Source organism: Asterias amurensis, chromosome 4 (assembly GCF_032118995.1).
Source record: "Asterias amurensis chromosome 4, ASM3211899v1".
In the NCBI taxonomy this organism is placed as follows: Eukaryota; Metazoa; Echinodermata; class Asteroidea; order Forcipulatida; family Asteriidae; genus Asterias; species Asterias amurensis.
Genome location: NC_092651.1, coordinates 16,340,447 through 16,361,349, shown reverse-complemented (window position 1 = coordinate 16,361,349; position 20,903 = coordinate 16,340,447). Strand labels below are relative to the sequence as shown.

The following is a 20,903-nucleotide window of genomic DNA, read 5'->3' as shown; positions in this document are numbered from 1 at the left end:
TCCGAAAAAAAAAAATACTCTAAAGATATGTGATTTAAAGTACAAAAGTTACCCAAAAGTTTAATCGCAAACACTTGATTTAAATTGCAACAAAATAAATGCACCAATCGGTAAGAAAATGAAGAGAAAACAAGGCAAACAATATGCCCTTTCGGCTGGCTTCGCCGGCGGGGCATAAAAACAATAATGATTTATTGTTGTGTGTATTCTTACCATTGTATCAATCCTCAAATCTCACCAGATCAAAGTACCTGCTTCAAAAGTTACAGCACCTATGCCACCTGTGTGAACTTTAGCTTCATAAACATGAGAACATAGAGCAAGTCCTTGCTCTTTGGTGAGAATGGTGAGAACATGCATGGAGCTAACAACTCACAACACACACTGTAGGCCTACAGATGTATGGTTTCACTTCTGCCACAGTACACATAAATTCCTTCAAAACACCAGCATGATGGTCCAGTAGCCTGTGGTGTCGGGGATGTTTATTAGATGTATGAATGAAGAGGTAAACTATTAAAACCACAGGTCAAACCATCACTCCATCACCGCCCTCCATGGTCAATCATCCCAATGCATAAACACATCTGAACTCCTTCCTCAATGTTCCAGGCACTGGATAAAGTTGCAGGGTTGTAGCCAAATGATTTCCATATAATATATCAACATAATCCATCACAGAGGAAGGAATCCAAGTGCAATCACAAATCCAGATGAAACTAAAGTGAAATCCAGATACAAGACGCAACCTTTCAACTGCACAATCTAAAACACAATCCCAGCAGTATGACTTGACACTACACATCACATTATGTCTCCAATAGTCAAGTCCCAATTGTGCCCCCAATGAGTGTATTATATAATCCCATCCTGCATGCCTTTTATATGCCCTTTTGTCAAAACTCAGTGACAAAGCTATTGTCTGGCAGTAACACTTGGGTGACAAGAATAGCAAATGGCCCTGCAGTTTATTGACTTATAGATAAGTAGGATAGATTCACAGTAAATTTCATTGATTGTAACCCTAACAGGGTTGCTCTGCAGACATTAGTGATTGACTATAATGCTTACAAATCAATTACATTAACTCTAGCAGTGATTGGTGTCAATGATTTTATTAATGCCATTTGATTTTATGTAATTTAAGATGCGCTTTTTTTAAGTACCATTAATCATTAATCATGTATTTTTATACAGAGGACCACGATGGAAATAAGCTTTTTACCTTTTTTTGTGATACCCTTGACAATTCACCAGATTCCACTGTCTTTTATGATTCTTGTCTGTATTTAACTTTTTTTTTGTCCACCTGCTGTATTTTTAAGAATTCTGTGGAGATTGTCAAATAAAAACAAACAAACAAACACTTCTTTGACCATTTAAGGATATTTCTTGATGTTTTTAGTGAAACAGGATCAAACAATAAACAGTTAAAAATGAAAAAGTGTGGAAAAATCAACTTGAACATGCCTTTTCAAAAAGATGCAAGGGATGCCAAAAAAAAAAAAATACCATTGATATATGTTATTGGAACCTTTGACAGGAAATGGAGAGTACAAATTGGCAAACCACTCAATCCTTATAAATAAAATTGACTTGGCTGTTTTTGAGTTATTTTTCTTTTGTTGGAATATATGAATGAAGGAAACAGGCTGTCATTTCAATCAGGCGCGGAAAGCAGGGGGTGAGCCACCACCTCCTTCCATTACTGTCCTATGAAGACAGGGTTCACCAGTAACAGTGGATCGCTGGCCAAATGTCAGTTACTTTGTGTAGGACAAAAAACAGAATGTCCACAGATTTACATTAAACTTTCACAGTTTGAAGATAATGATAATAGAAAGCTTCCCTGAAAATATTATTTGCTGAGGTGTTGAAGTTTTTGAGAAATTAGTAAAACAATGTCGTGAAAATAATTTTCGTCTTAGTGATCATGAGACGAAAATTATTTTAGCATGTAAAAACGTATTTTCATGACATTGTTTTACTCATTCCTTACAAACTACAGCACTCCAGCAACTAATATTTTAAGGTACGCTTTCTACTTTCATTATCTTCAAACGGTGTAAGTTTAATGTAAATCTGTGGACATTGTGTTTTGTGTTACAAAAAGTACCCAAATCCTTTAAAACACACAAGGACCAGTCAAAATTATTTCCCAGTGGTCCGTTTGGCTATTTTTAAATGAATCCATATTTGCTCTAAAATATGGACTGGTGAATAAACTAGTGGACCAGTGAAATGACAAGCATTGGTCCTGCTGGCTGTTCATTAATCAATTTAAAGGGCACACACTGGAAGGGCTATGTATGGGGGTAGGCCTACGCACCACCTACATCTGTAAATAAAAAATAACCTAATTTAATACTGTCCCTACAGACCGTCATAAATTAAGCCTTAACTACAATCACCATGCCCATATAAAGAAGCCCCAGTGGAGTTCTAAATATAAACAGGCACTGACCTTACCAACTTGAATTAATTCAATTATCAGAGAATCCTGAGCTGGTCAATAAATAATCCATAATCACATCAGGGTTTGTTTCTCCATGGTTTCTCCAAGCGTATTCCTGTTAAAGGGTTTAGTTACTTTTTGCATAATGTCTACATATTTACATTAAACATACACAGTTTGAAGAAAATAATGGTAGAAGTCTTCCCTTAAAATATTACTTGCTGAGGTGATGTATTTTCTTTTGAGAAATGAGTAAAAGAAGACACAAAAAATAATTGTTGTCTCTCCATAACTGGTAATATACATTTTGCATGCTAAAACTGAGACAACAATGTTTGTAAAATTGTTTTACTAGTTTCTCTAAAACTACAGCACCTCAGCAAGTAACATTTTAAGGGCAGCTTGCATCTTCAAACCATGTTAGTTTTATGGTAAATCTGTAGACATTGTGCAAAAAGTGCCCAGACCCTTTAAGCACTATTTTTAAACTCTCAGTCTATACTTGACTGAAACCTGCTTGTACGAGATAAAAGTGTGGACAACATCCGCAGGGAGGGGAAAAGGAGGAGAAGAAAAGTAAAGATTGTCTGGAAGACAAAAACTTCTGATGGAAAATTTTGATAGTAAAGCCGTGTTCCCAATTGGACTTTTATTCCCAAGGCAACGCGGAAAGTTACTGCGACTGGCTTTGGTGTACTTCTACCGTGCGTTCCCACCTGGAATTATATTCCACAATGTTTGAATTTCGCTTTACAGCGTGGTCACGGAAGGTTTAGAGCGGAGCTGTTCCCAATGGACTTATTTGCTGCCCTGTCAGGTTACCATGGTTGTGCGGAAGTCTTCAGCGATCTCTTTTGGCCTTTTTTTTTTTTTTTTTACATCATGGTCACACAGTAAGTTGACTGGTAGGTCAGTTTACCATTGGATTTAACTGTGTCCTCTACAGAGATGTCGCAGCACTTTGAAACAACAAAAAAGTCCAATGGAAACACGACTTTAGAAACATGACACATTTTTGGAAGGTTACTAATACATAAAGAGTGAAGAAATGCATGGAATAGCAATAAGAAAATACTTCAGATGACTTAGGTAGAGCATGCGTGATAAACGAAAACAAATTCTATGAACTTCAGACCTGCATTCTGGTGGAAGTTCCCTGGACAAGGTCTCAGCTTGCATGATCACCAGATGAAGCAGATGGTAAGATGGTGATGGCCTTTGCTTAACAGTGTGAGGATAAACTCCCAAGAAAAGTGCACTCTGTATGCCTTATATCAATTCCAATCAAGACAGTCAAGGATGATGCAGTTTCAACATTCTAGCCGCACTGAGAAATTATACTGATGATCACAGAGGGAAAATAACTCCCTCTCTCCCTCGACTGTAGCAAAGTAAATGACGGTAAAAGCAATAAGTAAAGTGCCCAGTTGCGCCAACACAGATGATGAGATATTCAGTTTTGATGAAATTAGAGTTCTGCCTTTCTGAATTTTAAATCATGAGCAGACCTTGCAGAGGTAGTTTACTTGCAAGCAAGTTCTGGAAATAGATTGACCTGGGGCATATCTTGCAAGCATTGAAATATTAACTGACCGGAGCAGTGTTCCCCGATGCTAACAGCAGACTATCATTTACAGATGATGACTGGTGTGTGTTTTCATAAACTCTTGAAACTTCTCCTTCATTTGTAGAAACAGATAAATTGTTTCAGGTATTCTTGTCCAACCTTTTTAAGTAACTCTCTTCATGTGATCATCCATGAATTAAAAAACAATATCTCAGTCTGAATCCTTCAAATCAGCAGATGATAACAGCGTTCAGTCCAATGAGCCAAATAAATCAATGGGTGTTCACCTCATAACAGGATATCTAGTGTAAGCTCCAATCTCCTATGAACGCTGTATATAGTAGTATTAACTAACGTACACCCAAAGACATTACCACTTCTCTTAACATCAGTAACACCTGATTGAGAAAGACACATTTTGGAGGGAAAAGTGTCCAAATGGTTTTCAGGTGAAATTTAGTTGCGGTAAGTTGAGTAGGTTATCAGAAAAATGCAGACTCGCTGTGGATGCTCTAGTAACTAGTGGAGAAAGGGATTCTACGAAATATGGTGTACTCCTGATGACGCAAAAAACTGACTTCCTGAGTTCTGATGATTTTACTTCCCCAATTCATCGTTCTTCCCAAAGTGTGAAGTTCCCACACAACTGTTTTTCAACCAGTTCTGCCTTCAATGTTCATTGTTGTTCGGTACAATAACTCATTGTACATTTTATTCAGCAGAGCTGTCATTTTTGGTGCAAATACGCTTTTGCAAACTGGAGATGTTGACAAGTAGAACTGTGAATCCACGGTGTAAATTGCTTGACCAGGACTGGGCGAGCACTTATCTTATACTGAGTTGTAGATTAACACAATGTGAGGCTGCCACTTTGATGAACTTGTGCCTGCCAGCTACTCCCAGATAAACTCTCCATACCGGGTCAATGCATCTATTTCCATGATAATTCCACAGTCAATACCACGATTCCCTCTAGCCCCTATTGCGGTATCCATTCTCCAAATGACACAGCGGCTTGAATAGGATCACACACGTGTTGTTGATAACACCATCCAATCCAGAAGCCGACCAATAATGTTTTATGCAGTGAACGATTTTCCTTGTATAGCAGAGCAAAATGCTACACAAAATGTATCAGTTGCTACTCAAGAATCACAGATTAATTGCTACTTCATAGTAAGCAGTCAGTGTCCACAACACAAGTTTATTCTGGATATTTGGCTATGCAAATTTGCTGGATGAAATGAAATCGTTCCCTGTTATGTACATGTGTGATGTGTGATAAACCTCCTCCTCAGTAGTATTAGGACCACAGATGGTTAGATCTAAAGCTCTATCACTATGCGAAAGAGGATGGCAGAGTGGAAAAGGTCATAGCAAGGATGCTGTTACTAAGGACTCTATCAAAAACACAACGAAGTGAGGAGACTCAAAGTCGGAGCGGTGGTCGGTGGCACGCTGGGTCAACTAGCATGTGTCTTTTCTTTCTCGCCAATCGGCTGCCAGATCAATCCCAGTTGGTGGCGTCAAACGCGATTATAGGAAGACCAGAATGCTGGGAGATTCAAGCATAACACAGTTAATCCAGTGACGAAGTTGACAATGTTGACTAATGGATTGTGGCAGCCGGGTTGTGGTGTGCACTGTATGCTTGCACTTCACACACCATGGGCTACTGTGCAGCCTAAAATTGTATTACTGAATACCACCACAAAGCTCCCTTTTAATGCACACTGTGTGAATAATCCCTTAGGCATGCAGTTTACTGTACTGTGGAACCATGGTTCACAACCTGGTTCTACTTTCTTTCAAAGGATGGTTGAAATATGAAAACAGTTCAAGGTTGCTGCATATATGTGTTAAGGCACTCTGACAAAGAAAAAAAGGAACTGAATCAAATTTTAATTTAGTAGCCATGGTTACTTATTGAAACTCAAGAAAACTGATGTCAAATTATGGTCATTGAGCGTATCGGTCAATGGCGAGAAATCGTTGATGATCAGAAACTAAACAAAAGATCTTAGTTTAAAGCCATCTTGAGGGTGCTGACGGAAAATGAAACTACAAGAGAATAAATCTTTCATTACTTATTGAACATTTCGGTGCTGGAATTTACGAATGGACCCTTTGAGTCAGAGGGATAATAGCTCTCTATCTTTAGTGGGTTTCAGATTCAAAGAATCCACTTCAATAATAAGTTTAATACAACCAAAATGCACATTTTGGGAGAAAAATTCTCACGGATCAAAATGTGTACTGGACCAGAGAAAAACTCAGAGAGCAGTTTCTCACAATGTTTTATACTATCAACCTCTCCCCGTTACTCATTACCAAGTGAGGTTTTATGCTCATAATTATTTTGAATAATTACCAGTAGTGTCCACTGCCTTTAAACGATTCTGCTTGGAGGAAAAAAAATGTTGTAAATTTTGTTAGAATTTTGTTGGAATTGAAAACAAAAATTAACCACACCATGGCCCACCCACACAATTTCCCTGTTAAATTCCTGAAATTGCAGCTCAGTACACTGCCTCAAAGCACATCAGAAGTTCTCATTTTCAAGTAAAGAGGTTTGAAATGCCAATGTACATAAAACAAGAGCAGTCATGAATGTAGCATCCTGGAGAGTACAGGCCAATGTCCAAGGAAAGAAAAACACAACCAGTAGTAAAAAGTACGTAGGGGAACGTAATTGACACAGCTGACCTTTAATTTGGGGTCTATTTTGCTAATGCTATATGTTAAAAGGTGGCATTTCAAATGAAATTAAATTATAGAGCATATTTTTATGGTAATGGACATTATTTTACAAGCACCTTGGTCGAAAAAAGTTATATCGTTAATGGAAGGTGGTTCAATACACTGTATAGCCCTGTACAATATCTAACAAGAACTGCCACTAAAAAGTAATTAACTGTATAGTCCATGCTTACCTTATATTCTGTTAAGTTTGTATTTTTCCATCTTTTAATGCTGAATTTCTGATATATCTTGTCTACATGTATGTTCATACTTTGGTTATAATTTTCCCAAATCCCTTTACTTATTTATTTTTAAAATAAAAGCGTTTTACTTCATATAGAAGATGGAAATTTGCATAGGGGATAAAGAATATTAATTAATAATAACATTGATGTTTGTTAGCACTGTATTCTCAGTACTTTCCTGAGCTCCGTGAGAACAGATCCGAGGCATGTTACTCGGGTGGGATTCAAACCCTAGACCACCGACCGAGATTTCCCAGTAGCCAAAGGCAGTTGTACTTCATGTTTTAAAATGCGAAATCAGTTGAGGAATAAAATCAACCTAAGGAAAGCCAGGTCATGACAAGTGGGTCCTGGTTACTGCAAGCTTTTTTCAATTTAACGTCAACATGAATCATACATACGTACAACCTTGTGTACCTCACAGATTTTTTAATTCTTAACTTTTCACATGTACGTACATGTAGTACATGTACGTGGTCAAAGTGGAAATAGATCATCGCTTGCTAATTCCCTTCAGATTCTACTTTTATTTCTCAAAGCCAGATGTCTGGCAGGAGTAATTCTCAGGAAGTTTGGGACCTGAAGTACTATCTTTCATATAAGATAGCTTTTACGATCATTTTCAAACTCATCTCAGAGAGGTTTATTACAAAAGAAGGCATTCTCTCTGATGTTTATCATTTAATTTACCTGTAGAAATTTTAGCTTCATTTTTGCGAAAAAAAACAATGTTTTTAGGAGAGTCAAGTAAATCACTAAAATAATTTGCTTCCCCCGAGAATTTTTTTTTTGTGTGACATTGTTTTACTCATTTCTCAAAAACTACATCACCTCTTCAAATAATATTTAAAGGGAAGTTTTCTACCATCATTATCTTTAAACCATGTTAATTTAATGTAAATCTGTGGAATTTGTGCTTTTTGTTGTGCCAAAAAGTACCCAAACCCTTTAAATCCAGACTGTTTCTGAGGGCAAAGAGCAGTTTGATAACAGATCCCCTTTAACTTTCTAGGACGCTGAATTTGGTTTGGACAGATGTTTAGCCGAGAGCACTAGTACGGCACAAAGAGCAAAGTCAGTTTTTGTTGAGTTGAGGCAAAATGAGAAGAATGAGAACCATGCTCTGGAGCAGTCTGAGACGGAAAGAGACGGGGGAAAGAGACAGGGGGAAAGATGGAGAGATGAGGTGAGAGAACGCTGTTAGCCCCAAGGGAGAAAGCGTCAATATTCCTTCAACAAAATTCTTTAAAGGAACCATACAATATTGATACAAAACCAAACTTGTCATAAAATTGTGAGGTTTAATCTGAGTAGTGACATGAAAGCGGTTATTACATCGTCCAGGAAATAAATTTGTGTACTGTGAATTAATTGATGAGGAAACTAAAGAACTGCTTCTGTCCAGTAATCATTTCAGGCGAGTGGAGTAATTTCATGTACAGTCCTTTCCCTTTGAGCTAATGAGTATATTTCTACATACAAACAGGATAAAATAATTAATTAATTTGATTTGTATACAGCTTGTCGTCAGAGTATGATTTCATTTTTGTGTGTGTGTTAAACTTAAATATTTCGTCTTACCTAATTGTGCATTATCCACTGAACTCAGGCCTGGAATTTCAAGGAGGACACAAAGGCCTTGGCCTTAGTGACCCTTCAAAAGTTTCTCATATACTTTGAGATTTTCCAATGGAAGTGCCCTTTTCAAAATTAAAATGGCCTTGCCCTCTCAAAGATAAAATGCCGGGCTTGGGAAATATGTACTGTTCGATTTTCAAAGGTTCTGCATTCCATTTGATCAACAAACAAGTAAACCTTAAAAAAAAAAAAATTCAATCAATAAAAGTATGTAAAACGACAAACAAACAACTATAAACAGAACTGTTGATGTAACAATTCCAAGACTAAGAGAAACAAGTCTTGGAATTGAAATGATAGATCAGTCCCTAAGCAGATGTTTATTTATAGATCATGTAGAGGGCCATGGGTCTGGACTCTGTGAGTCACTGTACAATGTTATAAATGATCTCTCCAGGGGGAGTAGTGTGGTATTTTACTGAACTGTATTGAACCCATGAGAACCTTGTACAGTTGTATGAGAAACTGGCAGCTGGATTGGAATTAGCACAACCCCTGTAAATCGGAGGTCGATATCTCTGCAGCCGATTTCACAAAATGCTAGGATTAATCCTATCTTGAGTTAGGATGGGTTCAATGCGTCCTAGCGTCTATGGATACGGAAATTAACTCATCCTAAGTCTTAAGATTAATCCCAAGTTAGGAAAAGTTTGGTGAAATCGACAGCTGGTATCATAAGTTTTCATTTGCGCAGAAAATTTGCAAAAAAATCAAGTTATAAGAACAAAAAAACTGTTGGAAATCATTCAAAATATTATGCAAAAATCAGCAAAACAAAACCCAACCAAAACAGTTGTAGATTTGCTGTCAATCAAGCAAGTATTATAATAGGACTAAATAATACAAACTGAATTCAAAAGTACACCCTTTTTTTAAATGGTGCAACAAAATTACACAGACAAATAATGGAGTGGCCTGGGAAAAAAAGATCTCATTCTTAGCGGAACCTTTTTCTACAATATTAGATTTTTTTTGCACATAATGAAACATTACATGTACGTAGTGTCAGACCTCTTTTCATCTGTCTTTTTGGCTGTCTGTCTGGTTGTCTTGTTTTCTTGTCTGTCTGTCTGTCAGTTTTTCACAAGCTCGTGCTTACCAAAACGCCCCTTACTCTATTTGTTTATTTATGTTTACTGTTACTTAATGATATGTTTGCTTTACTCCGTAGTGACATGTAACTGTCGTTATTCTTTTATGAGAGTATGGAATTCTTGAATTGAAAAATTGAACACTTTAGACCTGTTAGGGCTATTTTATCCACTCTATAAATGTGTCATCTTATTAATATATACTTGGTTACAGTAACACTCAGTCTCTTTATGTTTGTAAACCTTATAAAAGTGAATTAAGATCTTTAAACTGAACTTTTTAAATTGAATCAGAGGTAATGTATTTGTACGGATTCCACTAACCTTATCCAGATCATCTTGTGGTAGGGAAGTTTTTAATTATACCATCAATTTGAATTAGAGGATAAGTAATTGGAAAAGTGAGCCAGGGGTAATTGGTTTTACCCAGGGATCTGTTTCTCTGAAATAAAGTAAGAAATTACGAGTAATAAATGACAATTTCCGTCACCCTAATTTGTTGGTCATGAGGTGAAGTGGCTTCTTGCGTGATCCAAGTCATGTAAGATTAATAACTTTCCAACAAAAATTGAAAAGGATCAATGATTGAAATTGCAGTATTCCTAAGTCAGTAATTACTACTAGTAATTTCTCGAAATACTTGTTTGCACAAAAACTTATTTTGTAATGAGCAATGGAAAGCTAATAAAACAAATGTGAGAAATGGCTCCCTCTGAAGTAACATATTTTTTGAGAAAGAGGTAATATCTCACTCAAATATTTAAATGTGTTTGGCATAGCTATTTATTATGCATCTGAAAGCAACAAAATTGTGCAAAAAGGGTGTATTTTCTGTGTTCATTATTCTCTTGCAACTTTAGATGAGCAATTGAGTCAAAACTTTCACAGATTTGTAAGTGAGAGAATACTGGTCTTTGACAGATCCCTTATCTTTAAGTTATTTGGAATGGATATAAAGGAGTGATTGTCAGAGTCTCACAATTCTTGACTAAACTGACCCTGATAAGATGTCAATGAACAGGATGAAGGAGTAAGGTCATCTTATACTGAAGGGTCAAGGGTTGCAAGGATGACTGGTTTGGCCATCATCTAAGAAATATACTGACAAGTGACAGCAGCTTACTGATGAACTGCAATTGAAGACTAGAGAGGTACAGGAACATCATGGAGGAAGAAATTGGTTCATGCAGCAATTATCTGTCTAATCTTTTATCAACCACCACCAATGTAGTTTTATTTCAAGCATTTCTATTTATTGAAATTTTTGTATGCAAGTTCGCCACAAACAAGTATAAAAACCACTCTACAAGAAGAAAATGATTAAACATGAAAATAACTCAGGAGAGCTGGATAATAATATTCAGCAAACTGGCAGTCTGAAGGTGTCAATAAATTACTCAGTTCATGGGGGTAGAAATAGAAACTTGATGCTCAGTTGAAATAAATTAAAAACTCTTTATTTCATTTTCAATTAACAAGCATATTTGGTTCCTGGAAAAAAAGTAGGGGTCGAGTACAACAAAGGCTGAAATACATCATGTGCACATGGTGTTAAACACATTTTAAAAAGGTTTTTCAAGGGCAAAATAAAATTTGAAACAGACTAAAGTAGGAGTAACATAATGTCTGTTATTCAAAAATTGAGTCTATTTACAATACCTGAACTGGATGGTGTACAGCCAACATCTTGTCTTCTTTGAATCCAAGTATACATGTAAATACAAGTTCCAGAAATGCTCTTCCTTGATTTTAAAACTCAACTTCACTGTGTCTATTGCAAGTCCACTGGTGGCATATTACCAGCATTAAATGAACTCACAGTTCTCTGTACAATCCAATGCACTTCCTGCCCATTGTCATCCACATGTAGAGACGTGTGACTTTTCAACAACAGTTCCCCAAAACTTCATTCAAGAGATGAACAAAAAAGAACATGTTTTATTTCACCGCAGGTAATGGATGTTGAAAATCTCCACAATAAAAAAATTCCAAGCGCTTTGACAAAATGTTGTGACGCTCTACTTCAAGTTGCAATCATAAAGGATAAACCAGAGGTGCATTTCCTTTTGTCCTTCCTGTACGACAGCCATGCGGATCATACACCTGTAACAAATCACTGAATCACTGAATAGGAACCCTATAGAAGTCGGATACACCATCAAATTCATGTCACGGTCATTACTAGTGTAGAATGCAGCTCCTGCACAGTGCTGGCTTTTATACGGCGGCGTTATCCTTTTAACTCTGCACGCTTCCCAATGAGAAAATACAATTATGGAATCCAGATATTAGAATTTGGTGAGCCATGGAGCGCTGTCCTCTGTATCCACAAGTGTGTGTGAAAACTGACACATTCGCGTAGGGTTTGAACATGTTTACTCAGCACCCATGGATTCCCCCACACACGACACCAAATAAAGAGCTGGCTTTCACCACAGACACCCAGTCAAGGACTGAACTGAACCAGTAGAGTTGGTATGGCAACAACAATGGCACTTCAGAGAGTCTGTCTCCAAACTTTGAACAAAATGTGATAATACAAAAGTACAAGCTTTAGATAACACATTAATGACGCAAGGAGGAACATTCACCATCAACTTGTAGCGCCTCTTCTTATCCCACTATGTTCGTCCACTGATCCTCTTAAAGATCCTTTGTTGTATGGCTAAGGCATGAAGCAACATTGACAGTACAGTGTGCACCCAACTCCCAGTCACACACACACACACTCATACCTCGGAGTCTGATTGGGCATGAATTTGGGGAAGGTTTATTTAGCGGAGGGAAAACCCATAGGGTTTCTAACACTAATTTAATTGGGCACAACCAATCTCTTCAATAGGGTGGTACAGCAGTGTGGTTTCTTATATAAATTTACATTTTGCATTCAGTCATTTCAATCATGGAGCTATTTTATAGCTCCATGTTTCAATGCAAGTAACACATGTGGTCTGGCAAATGTCAGATATTTCACAGCTGCTGTAAGATGTTTGTCATTGAAGATCTGAGTAGCATATTACAATGATCATGCAAGTCCAGAGCCCAATTTCATAGAGCAGAAAATACTGCTTAACAAATTTCTTTCCAAAGCAAACAAATAGTGGGGCACCAATCGCAACAATGTCAACTTTATGGAATGTTAGCTGGTAACCTGTTTTGCTGAGCTTTGCTCGGTGCTCTTATTTCAAATACTGTATTTCTATAATTATTTCTATGCAAAATTTTATTGCCCTGTTTTATCTTCCTTATAGTCCTATCTTAAACTGAGAGGGGGGGGGGAGTACTTGTAATTTGTTCCTTCAAGTGTGATCTTAACCGTCAGTTCATTCTGTAAAATCTGCATTTCATCAATTGTCTTATTAATATCAATGAGACTCAACCGGATATTTTTGACCGACTGACAAATGCCTCAATAAAAATTAAAGTTCCCACATACGAGCCATGGGTCCTTGTGATGCAAATACAGCATGGAAGTTTACGAACAGACACTCCATTACCGAGTGTAATCACAGCCTTTGGGTGAACCATACTGACCATATAAATACCCTCACAATATTTTGTATTTAAACAATAAAATGTATACCTGGCTCCTCTAACAATTTAATTTAACAACACAATCTGCCTGGTTGGTCGATATGCTGCCAACAGAGGGGGTACTTCAAGAAAACCTTCATGTGAAGATCAACTACATTTAATATGTAACAGGGGTCCCTTGGTTTATTTTTGCATGGTTGTGGATTAAAAATTATAATATAAAACATTGGACAATAATGTTGGGAATGTCCAAGGTCTCTTCTCTCGGCTTTAACCTGCAACAAAGCTAATGTCATTGAGTTTTTCGCTGATGACTTATGTGTGCATATCATATCAAAAAACGGTTACTAGCTTTTTACTTAAAACTAAGCTGTGTGAAAGCTCGCTAAATCATGTCATGCACGATGACAACAAAAAACTTCATGCTCACAAAACTCAAAGCAACAATTTTTCAGCAGGTGGAAAGGGCTTGTACTGTACTATATTATGGGCAAGAATTAGACTCACTTCGTTTAGTACTATTGCGTAGGCTTTATATAATTCATTTAAAAGTTGTACATGTAAGGAAACCACATGGAAATTCCTTATCACGTTCACTCCTAAACTAAAAGTATAATTCATTGTTACTGGTTTTCAATAGAAGGAACAACTGTTAAATCTGTGTTTGTTAAGACCTGGTTTTAGACCATGTCAGGCCTTGTCACATGGTTATGTACGCCATAGCTTTATTAATAAAACTCTGATTATGACTGATACACACATCGCCCTCTACTATAGTCACCACACACCATATGGATGTCTGTGTAATGACGTCAAACTTCAAACCACTGTACATGATGTGGTTAATGTGCATGAACTGTATTGTATCTCATGGGTCAGATTTTCTCAAGGGCCACAAATGCTTCTTGCCAGGCCAGAAAACAAATTTCTGTACGAATTGCCACTGTCGAAGTACTTTTCCAAATTTTTCTAAATTGAATCAAAATAGGGAATCCTTTAACAAAAAATTGCTGCCAGCCCCTGTCACATGGTTATGTCCACCCTCTCTCTAGCCCTATAAATAAATTCTATGGCTATGACTGATATACACATGTATGGCGCCCTCTGTAGATGTCTGTGTAATGACGTCAAACCCTTCTACTGTACATGATGCGTCAATAGTTAACAAGCAGTGACAGGGAAAGATGCATTTGAATAAATCAGCACACTTGCATATTATTATTTGAAACACGATGTCATTGGACATCACAAACAAGTGGGTCTGTACATTCAAAGGAATTTTTGTGGCAGTAAAAAATGTCAAATGGTTGACTTTTGTGACGCTGCCGATGGCGGCAGACTTACTAGGTAAAACCATTGCACTTGGTAGTGCTCAGACTGCGTAACCAAACGAAAATCTACCGGTAAGTCTGCTGCCACCAACATTCCAAAGTATCCGGTTGGATTGAACTTCAGTCTATTATTGACAGAGAATGAGATTCCTAAAGGATCCACAACACAGCAGGCCCTTTCACTAGGCAAAGGTTCTTACATCTTTAAAAAAAAAAAACAGAAGCCAGACTTCTCCTCTATTCTAGCAACTATATGTGTATTTCTCATCTCATATATCAGTATTCTTGACCTCACCCCAATAGAAAATCTGGATGCATACTTTGCGGCTGATATCAATTGGTTTATCTCATACGGTAAAATTCCTTGCAAAGTTTCAGGAGATAAGCATGCAGATGAAGTATTCAGCTGGAAGGTGATCTAAAATAAGTTTAATGTAAGTGAACAAAAATACTGCTTCAGGGTAGTCTATGTACAGTATGTGACATTGTAAAATTATCAGGCTGGACACATATACTTCACTGAGGCAAGGAATGTGATTACCTCCATGCCCCTTGAAATGCTCTTCCTCATACAGGCATGCAACTGCCCGTTGAAAAAAAAAAGAGGAAAACTTTCAAAGGCACAAGGCAAGTGCGGAGCGAGGCAGCCGAAACGCCACGGGACTTGATACCTACAATGGTACCCTAGAAAATGTTGAGGTTTATTATGCTCTTCGGTGCATTTTTAGCATGTACTAGGCTTATTTTACATGATTGTAGTTGTACACTGTTAATGCCAGGCATAAATTAGGCTAAATAAAAATTTAAAAAACGAAAAAAAAAAAAAAAAAAAAAGGTGTTTTTTTTCGTGTTTTATTTTTAAATTTTTTACGTTTTTTAGGGTGTCCTTTACCAAGAAGAAAACGCCTTAATTCCCTTGCCCTTGAGGCAGACAGGCCTGGAATATGACTTCTTTTTGTCTTCCTACAAACTAAACGAGCTTGAAACTTGACATTAACAATTATCCAACGGTCAATGCCAAGTTAGATAAACAATCAAGATAATTCATTATGAACTTCAAGTTGAACACATACAATTATTTCTAAAGGTTGCAGTGTCCAAACAATGGACACGCATGAGTCATCAGTAATTTCATTCAATTTCAAGATGGGACTGGTCACAAGAACACAAGTGTCTATTTATTTGGAGAGGTCCATAGATGTTTGTTTATAGAAGCCAGAGATATGCCATGAAGTATGTCTAAATGGACCGCTACACAAACAATCTCATCAAATGCTTTTTACTCCAAGTATATATGTGAGATTAATTGAAGTCATATTTTGAAAGTCTGTTTATTTAACCTCAAGGTCTACCTTTGGGCCAGGGACTCAAATTTTTGGGAAAAGTCCACAATAATATTTGAGCCCTGTTGTGTACAACAAATATTTGTCAAACAAGATCCATGTACCTGGGCCTAATTACAGAAAGCATGGTAAGCACAACAACTTGCTAAGCACAGAAAAGTGTTGCTTAGGTAACAGAAACAGGTTAACTGCCAAAATTGCATTAAGTTGTCATTCTTGGAACTCATGCCAAACTGATTTTTTGCTCAGTTAAGAAATTTGCTAAGCAGTATTTTCTGCTCAACAGCTTTATGAAATTGGGCCCCTATGTTCAAGGTTACAAATTAGCTGTAGGCAAATTCAGCAATAACATTATGCCTGGTTTGTTCAGCAATTAACGGTGGATCGATCGGAGGTCAATGACTAATGAGGGAGATTGACTAGAAACCGCATAATGTGTCATTATAAAAGCAATTTAAATGCATGCAGCATGTAAGTAAACACTTCCTAAACTATATAGGCACTGCATAATTCAAGTGAAAGTTACAATCAGGGTTCTGCCCACAGTGGTCGGTGCTGGAAAACCTTCCCACCACTGGAAGAATTTTCCATGTTTCCGATCATAACATGTTTTCTTTCTTTTTTCCAGTTCAACTTGCAATATCCTTTCAAAGGGCTCAACAAATTGTAAAACTTAAAATTTACCAGTAAAAGCATGGTACTCTAGACAATAGCACGTTGAGTACTTCTTGGATTTAAAGACAATACTTCTCAAAGAGATTATTACATGGTGAAACAAAAAATGTTTGTGCCTGTGATATTATGGTTGAGAATATGCAGTGCACGAGGGGGATACTACAAACTATACTAAGGTCAGGCAAGACATTGGTTACTGAGAAGTAATAACTTATCTGAAAACTTGGTTTCTGAGAAATATTTTGTTGTTAATCTTGTAAATGTTGAGATTTATTGTTTAAAAACTTCTGAAGTTCCTATTCAAAGTTTCATTATCTAACAATTGCCAAAAGTCCTCTAGTATTTACATCGATGTGAATGTGATAGGCTGTTTATCTTTGGTTTGAAAAGCCATACAGCTGGAATCTGGGGCATTCTACATAGTTTTATCTTCACTATTTTATGAATTTGATCTAAATTTAAAAACAGGGAAATCACATCCCAGTAGGTATCTTATAAACACATCAAAACGATCTCCAGTTAATATTGAATAACCACTCATGAAGTAGATCCTGAAAGCTTTCTATTGAAAAAGTATACTAGTGTAAAGTCAATTGAATAAATTTACCAAACTTGAGTCAGTGTCACGTTTCCTGAAAAAAAAACCCACAATTTCCTGATTTGTCTCTAGACACACAGAAAGACAAAATGTGAATGAATTATGCAAATGACGTCACCACAAATGGTAGGTTCATAGAAAGCAGACATGGATTACACATAAAAGCATTCTGCGCTCAGTGAGCATGGTGAGTAATTCTGTTAATGTGTAACTTAACAATTCATCGCAATCACTACCAGGTACCAGTTAGCCATGAGATCAGAGATCATAATGTCACCCAACCTAAGATATTCACCGAGTCCATAAAAAACTTCACCTTTATCCCCAAACTGTCTGGATGATCCAAAATTAAAGGAACACGTTGCCTTGGATCGGACGAGTTGGTCTATAAAAAGCGTTTGTAACCGTTTTTTATAAAATGCATATGGTTGGAAAGATGTTTTAAAAGTAGATAAAAATGATCCACACAAGTTTGCCTCGAAATTGCGTGGTTTTCCTTTTACTGTGCGAACTAACACGGTTGGCCATTTATGGGAGTCAAAAATTTGACTCCCATAATTTCGAGGCATGTTTGTGTGGATCATTGTATTCTACTTTTACAACATCTTTCTACCCATATGCATTTTATAAAAAACAGTTACAAATGTTTTTCAAAGACCTACTCGACCGATCCAAGGCAACGTGTTCCTTTAAAACAATTCAATGTAAAAGCATGGAGATCTAAGCAAACAAAATCAATTATTAATTGTCTTACATTTGTTTGAGACATTTGGAGCAGGCAGCGGGGAACATCATGTTATTTTTTATTTTACTTGTCCTTATCATCATATGGCTTATTTCTCAGAACTCAGATTTGATTTATTGACTAAATATCAACTCTTAATAAAATGTATATTTGATTTTTTGTGGTACAGAGATGAATCTTAACAACAGTTAATCTGTCAACTCAAAGAATTGGGTTTTAGAACTTGAGAGTGAAAACATGAAACTAAATGTACTAAAAAGGAACTTTAAAATTACGCACACGTCTTATTGTGAACCTGAATGTGTGACTCATTTTCTCATACTAGTTATTTATTTACAAGGAGTCTGATTCACACTGGGAAGGAATTACCTGTACCTTCATTCAAGGTGAAAGCATACAAATTAACATGTTAAGAAGCATCGTCTCAACAAAGTAATAACCACTACGAACTTAGTCACAGGGATATTTGACTCATGGCAATATGGAACCTTGTCTCTATTTCACAAAGCACTAAATAGTCAACGTAAGATAAAATGTCAGTAATACTATAACTTTGGAATGAGCTCCCAATGTCCGTAAGATCTGCTAAGTCGCTAGATGTTTTTAAAACTTTGTTTTTAAAGACCCATCTTGTTATCTGTAATTAAAACCTGTTTCCCTGACTGTGTATAGTTTCTGTGTAATTTTCAGCATTTACATGTAGGTATGTAATTTTGACTTTTTAGTGTAAAGAGTAATTTTTCAGATCCTTTAGTTGTTTGTAGTATTTTTAATGGTTTCATTTAATATACGTGTAGGTAACAGCTGGTCTGGCCTAATTTTATAATTATTTGTTTTGGGATTTAATTGGGGAATTTAGGCCTACAAGTTTTTTTCTTTCTTGTAATGCTTTTCATTTTGCTGTTAAGCTCTTTGAGGAATGCCAATTCATATTGCGCTATATAAATATTGTTTTATTATTATTATTATTATTATTATAATGATTTGTATTGTTACATCACAGTTTACCATCAAAGTACGATTGATTTGCAGTAAGATCCATCTTAGCTCATGTGAAATCGGCCACTGGTCCCTTTAGCTCTCACTGCTGAATGCAAAATCCATCCATGTATTACTAAAATTCAACATCATTCTTTTTTATGTGTTGATGCTGAAGTCAATTAATCAAATCTGAATTCTAAGAAATAAGCCATATGATAAGGCCACGTAAAATAAATATAACATGTTGCTTCTCCTCGCCCGCTCCAATTTTGGATTTCGCATCGAAAGATTTTTTTTGTTTATTTGTTATTTGAAGAAGAAAAAATATATGGAATATCTCTTATGATAGGTTGATTTGTTTACACTTATTTCAACATGTTTTTCAATATTTGTGTTTAAAACATTGCTACAAGCTATGGCCATCTGTTTTTAATTTGCATTTATGGCTTTTTATAGTTGTCCAACCGCAGTTGGCAAAAACTCGGGCTGTGACTTTGCAATGGACTAAGGCAGCCATCTTTCTTATACATGGTGGCTATCTTGAAAAAATATAATTAAATAAATTTGAAAATAAAAAAGACCTCTCTCACCAAGTCCGAACAACAATTTGTTATTGATTTTACTTTGGCCTAATTTGATAGTTTGATAATTTCGGTACAACACATAATTTGATAATAATGCACTGTACAAAACAGTTTTAGCACATACCCATACAGTTGCTATGGTCATTTCAAAACACATTAGCACTTTGGATAAAGAATAATTTCACAAATTATTTCCATTTTAGACACTTCTTCAGAATTTCTGGTCAAGTAGCCTGTGTTAACTTTCCTTAAAAAGTATTGATTAAAATATAAATTTAATGCAGTTTATCAGAGAATTTTAAAAATCAGGCCTGGAATAACACGCAGGCCACGGAGGCCTTGGGCTTTGTTGCCCCTATCTTGGCCTTGATGCCCTTCAAATATTTCCCACTGACTTTCTTTAGATTTTCCAATGGAGGTGCCCTTTGCAAAATTAAAATGGCCTTGCCCTTTAAACATGTTTCAAAGATGAAATTCCTGCAGGCCTGAAAAATCACTTAAATGCGTAATATTAAACAACTCAAATCTTGAGATACAACCTAATAAAATATCAATACACTTATGTTTATAGAAAGACAATATTTTGTAGACAATTTTTAGTATAGTGTGAACTTACCACAAAGCAACAGGAGTCCAATCTACAGCTAATTACACGTTATTCATTCATGGACCAGCCACCGATGAGTTAACACATCCTGAAACTCCACAAGAATCTGAATATAAATCCCAATCTCAACAGGAGATAGTTCCAATTGACCACTCCACAATGCGGCTCACAAAGCGATATCTTGTGCTCAGATGATGACGTCCGTGCTGAATTGTCACATGCTATCAGACCATACTGACAGTAGAGAGGGAAGAATTAAAAACGAGTGGTCTAAGTTTCACTGCTCCTCAGGCCGCCTACAGGGCAATACGACCACACAGCAATATCTCATCCTTAAAGGCATTCCAATTCCACAACCCAAAAATATTCATCAATCTTTGAATTTATTCGGCGTCTCCACACCATCGACACAATTTATCATTCAAGGGCCACACTGCAAACTGGGCTTCTATAAAACGCACGTTGTCATCCACGTCATGTGATCAAATAAAAAACAGTGAGTAAGAAAAACGACGACATCTCACGCGAATATTGATCGCCGAGTGCAGACTAATCTCGGGTTAGCGTTGTGAATACCAAATTGGAGAGACACAGTTTTAGGCTACCCGACCGTGCCAAATTTATTACTGATCAACTGGCAGTTGGATGAGAATTAACCTCGCTGTACAAGCCTGTAGCTTGAATTCGTAATCTGCATTAATGTTAATACATAGAGCCAGTAACCCTGTCATGCCAACAACTGCTTGTTATTTTAATTACCTACCAGT

At 36.6% G+C, this 20,903-nt stretch overlaps 1 protein-coding gene across 5 annotated transcripts in view; it reads right to left on the bottom strand.

Annotated features, from left to right (window-relative positions):
• Positions 1 to 20,903, bottom strand: part of LOC139935762 (uncharacterized) — an 84,980-nt gene that overhangs the window by 47,804 nt on the left and 16,273 nt on the right. Inside the window, exon 1 of one of the 5 annotated variants that reach the window (XM_071930333.1) lies at positions 11,398 to 11,569. The exons of 3 other annotated variants lie outside the window; for them this stretch is intronic. In XM_071930333.1, coding sequence (XP_071786434.1) covers positions 11,398 to 11,424 — 27 coding nt within the window. In that variant the 5' untranslated portion in view covers positions 11,425 to 11,569. Of the gene's footprint in view, positions 1 to 213; positions 343 to 11,397; positions 11,570 to 20,903 lie in introns of those variants that run through there. One more of the 5 variants, XM_071930334.1, reaches the window with a different exon arrangement.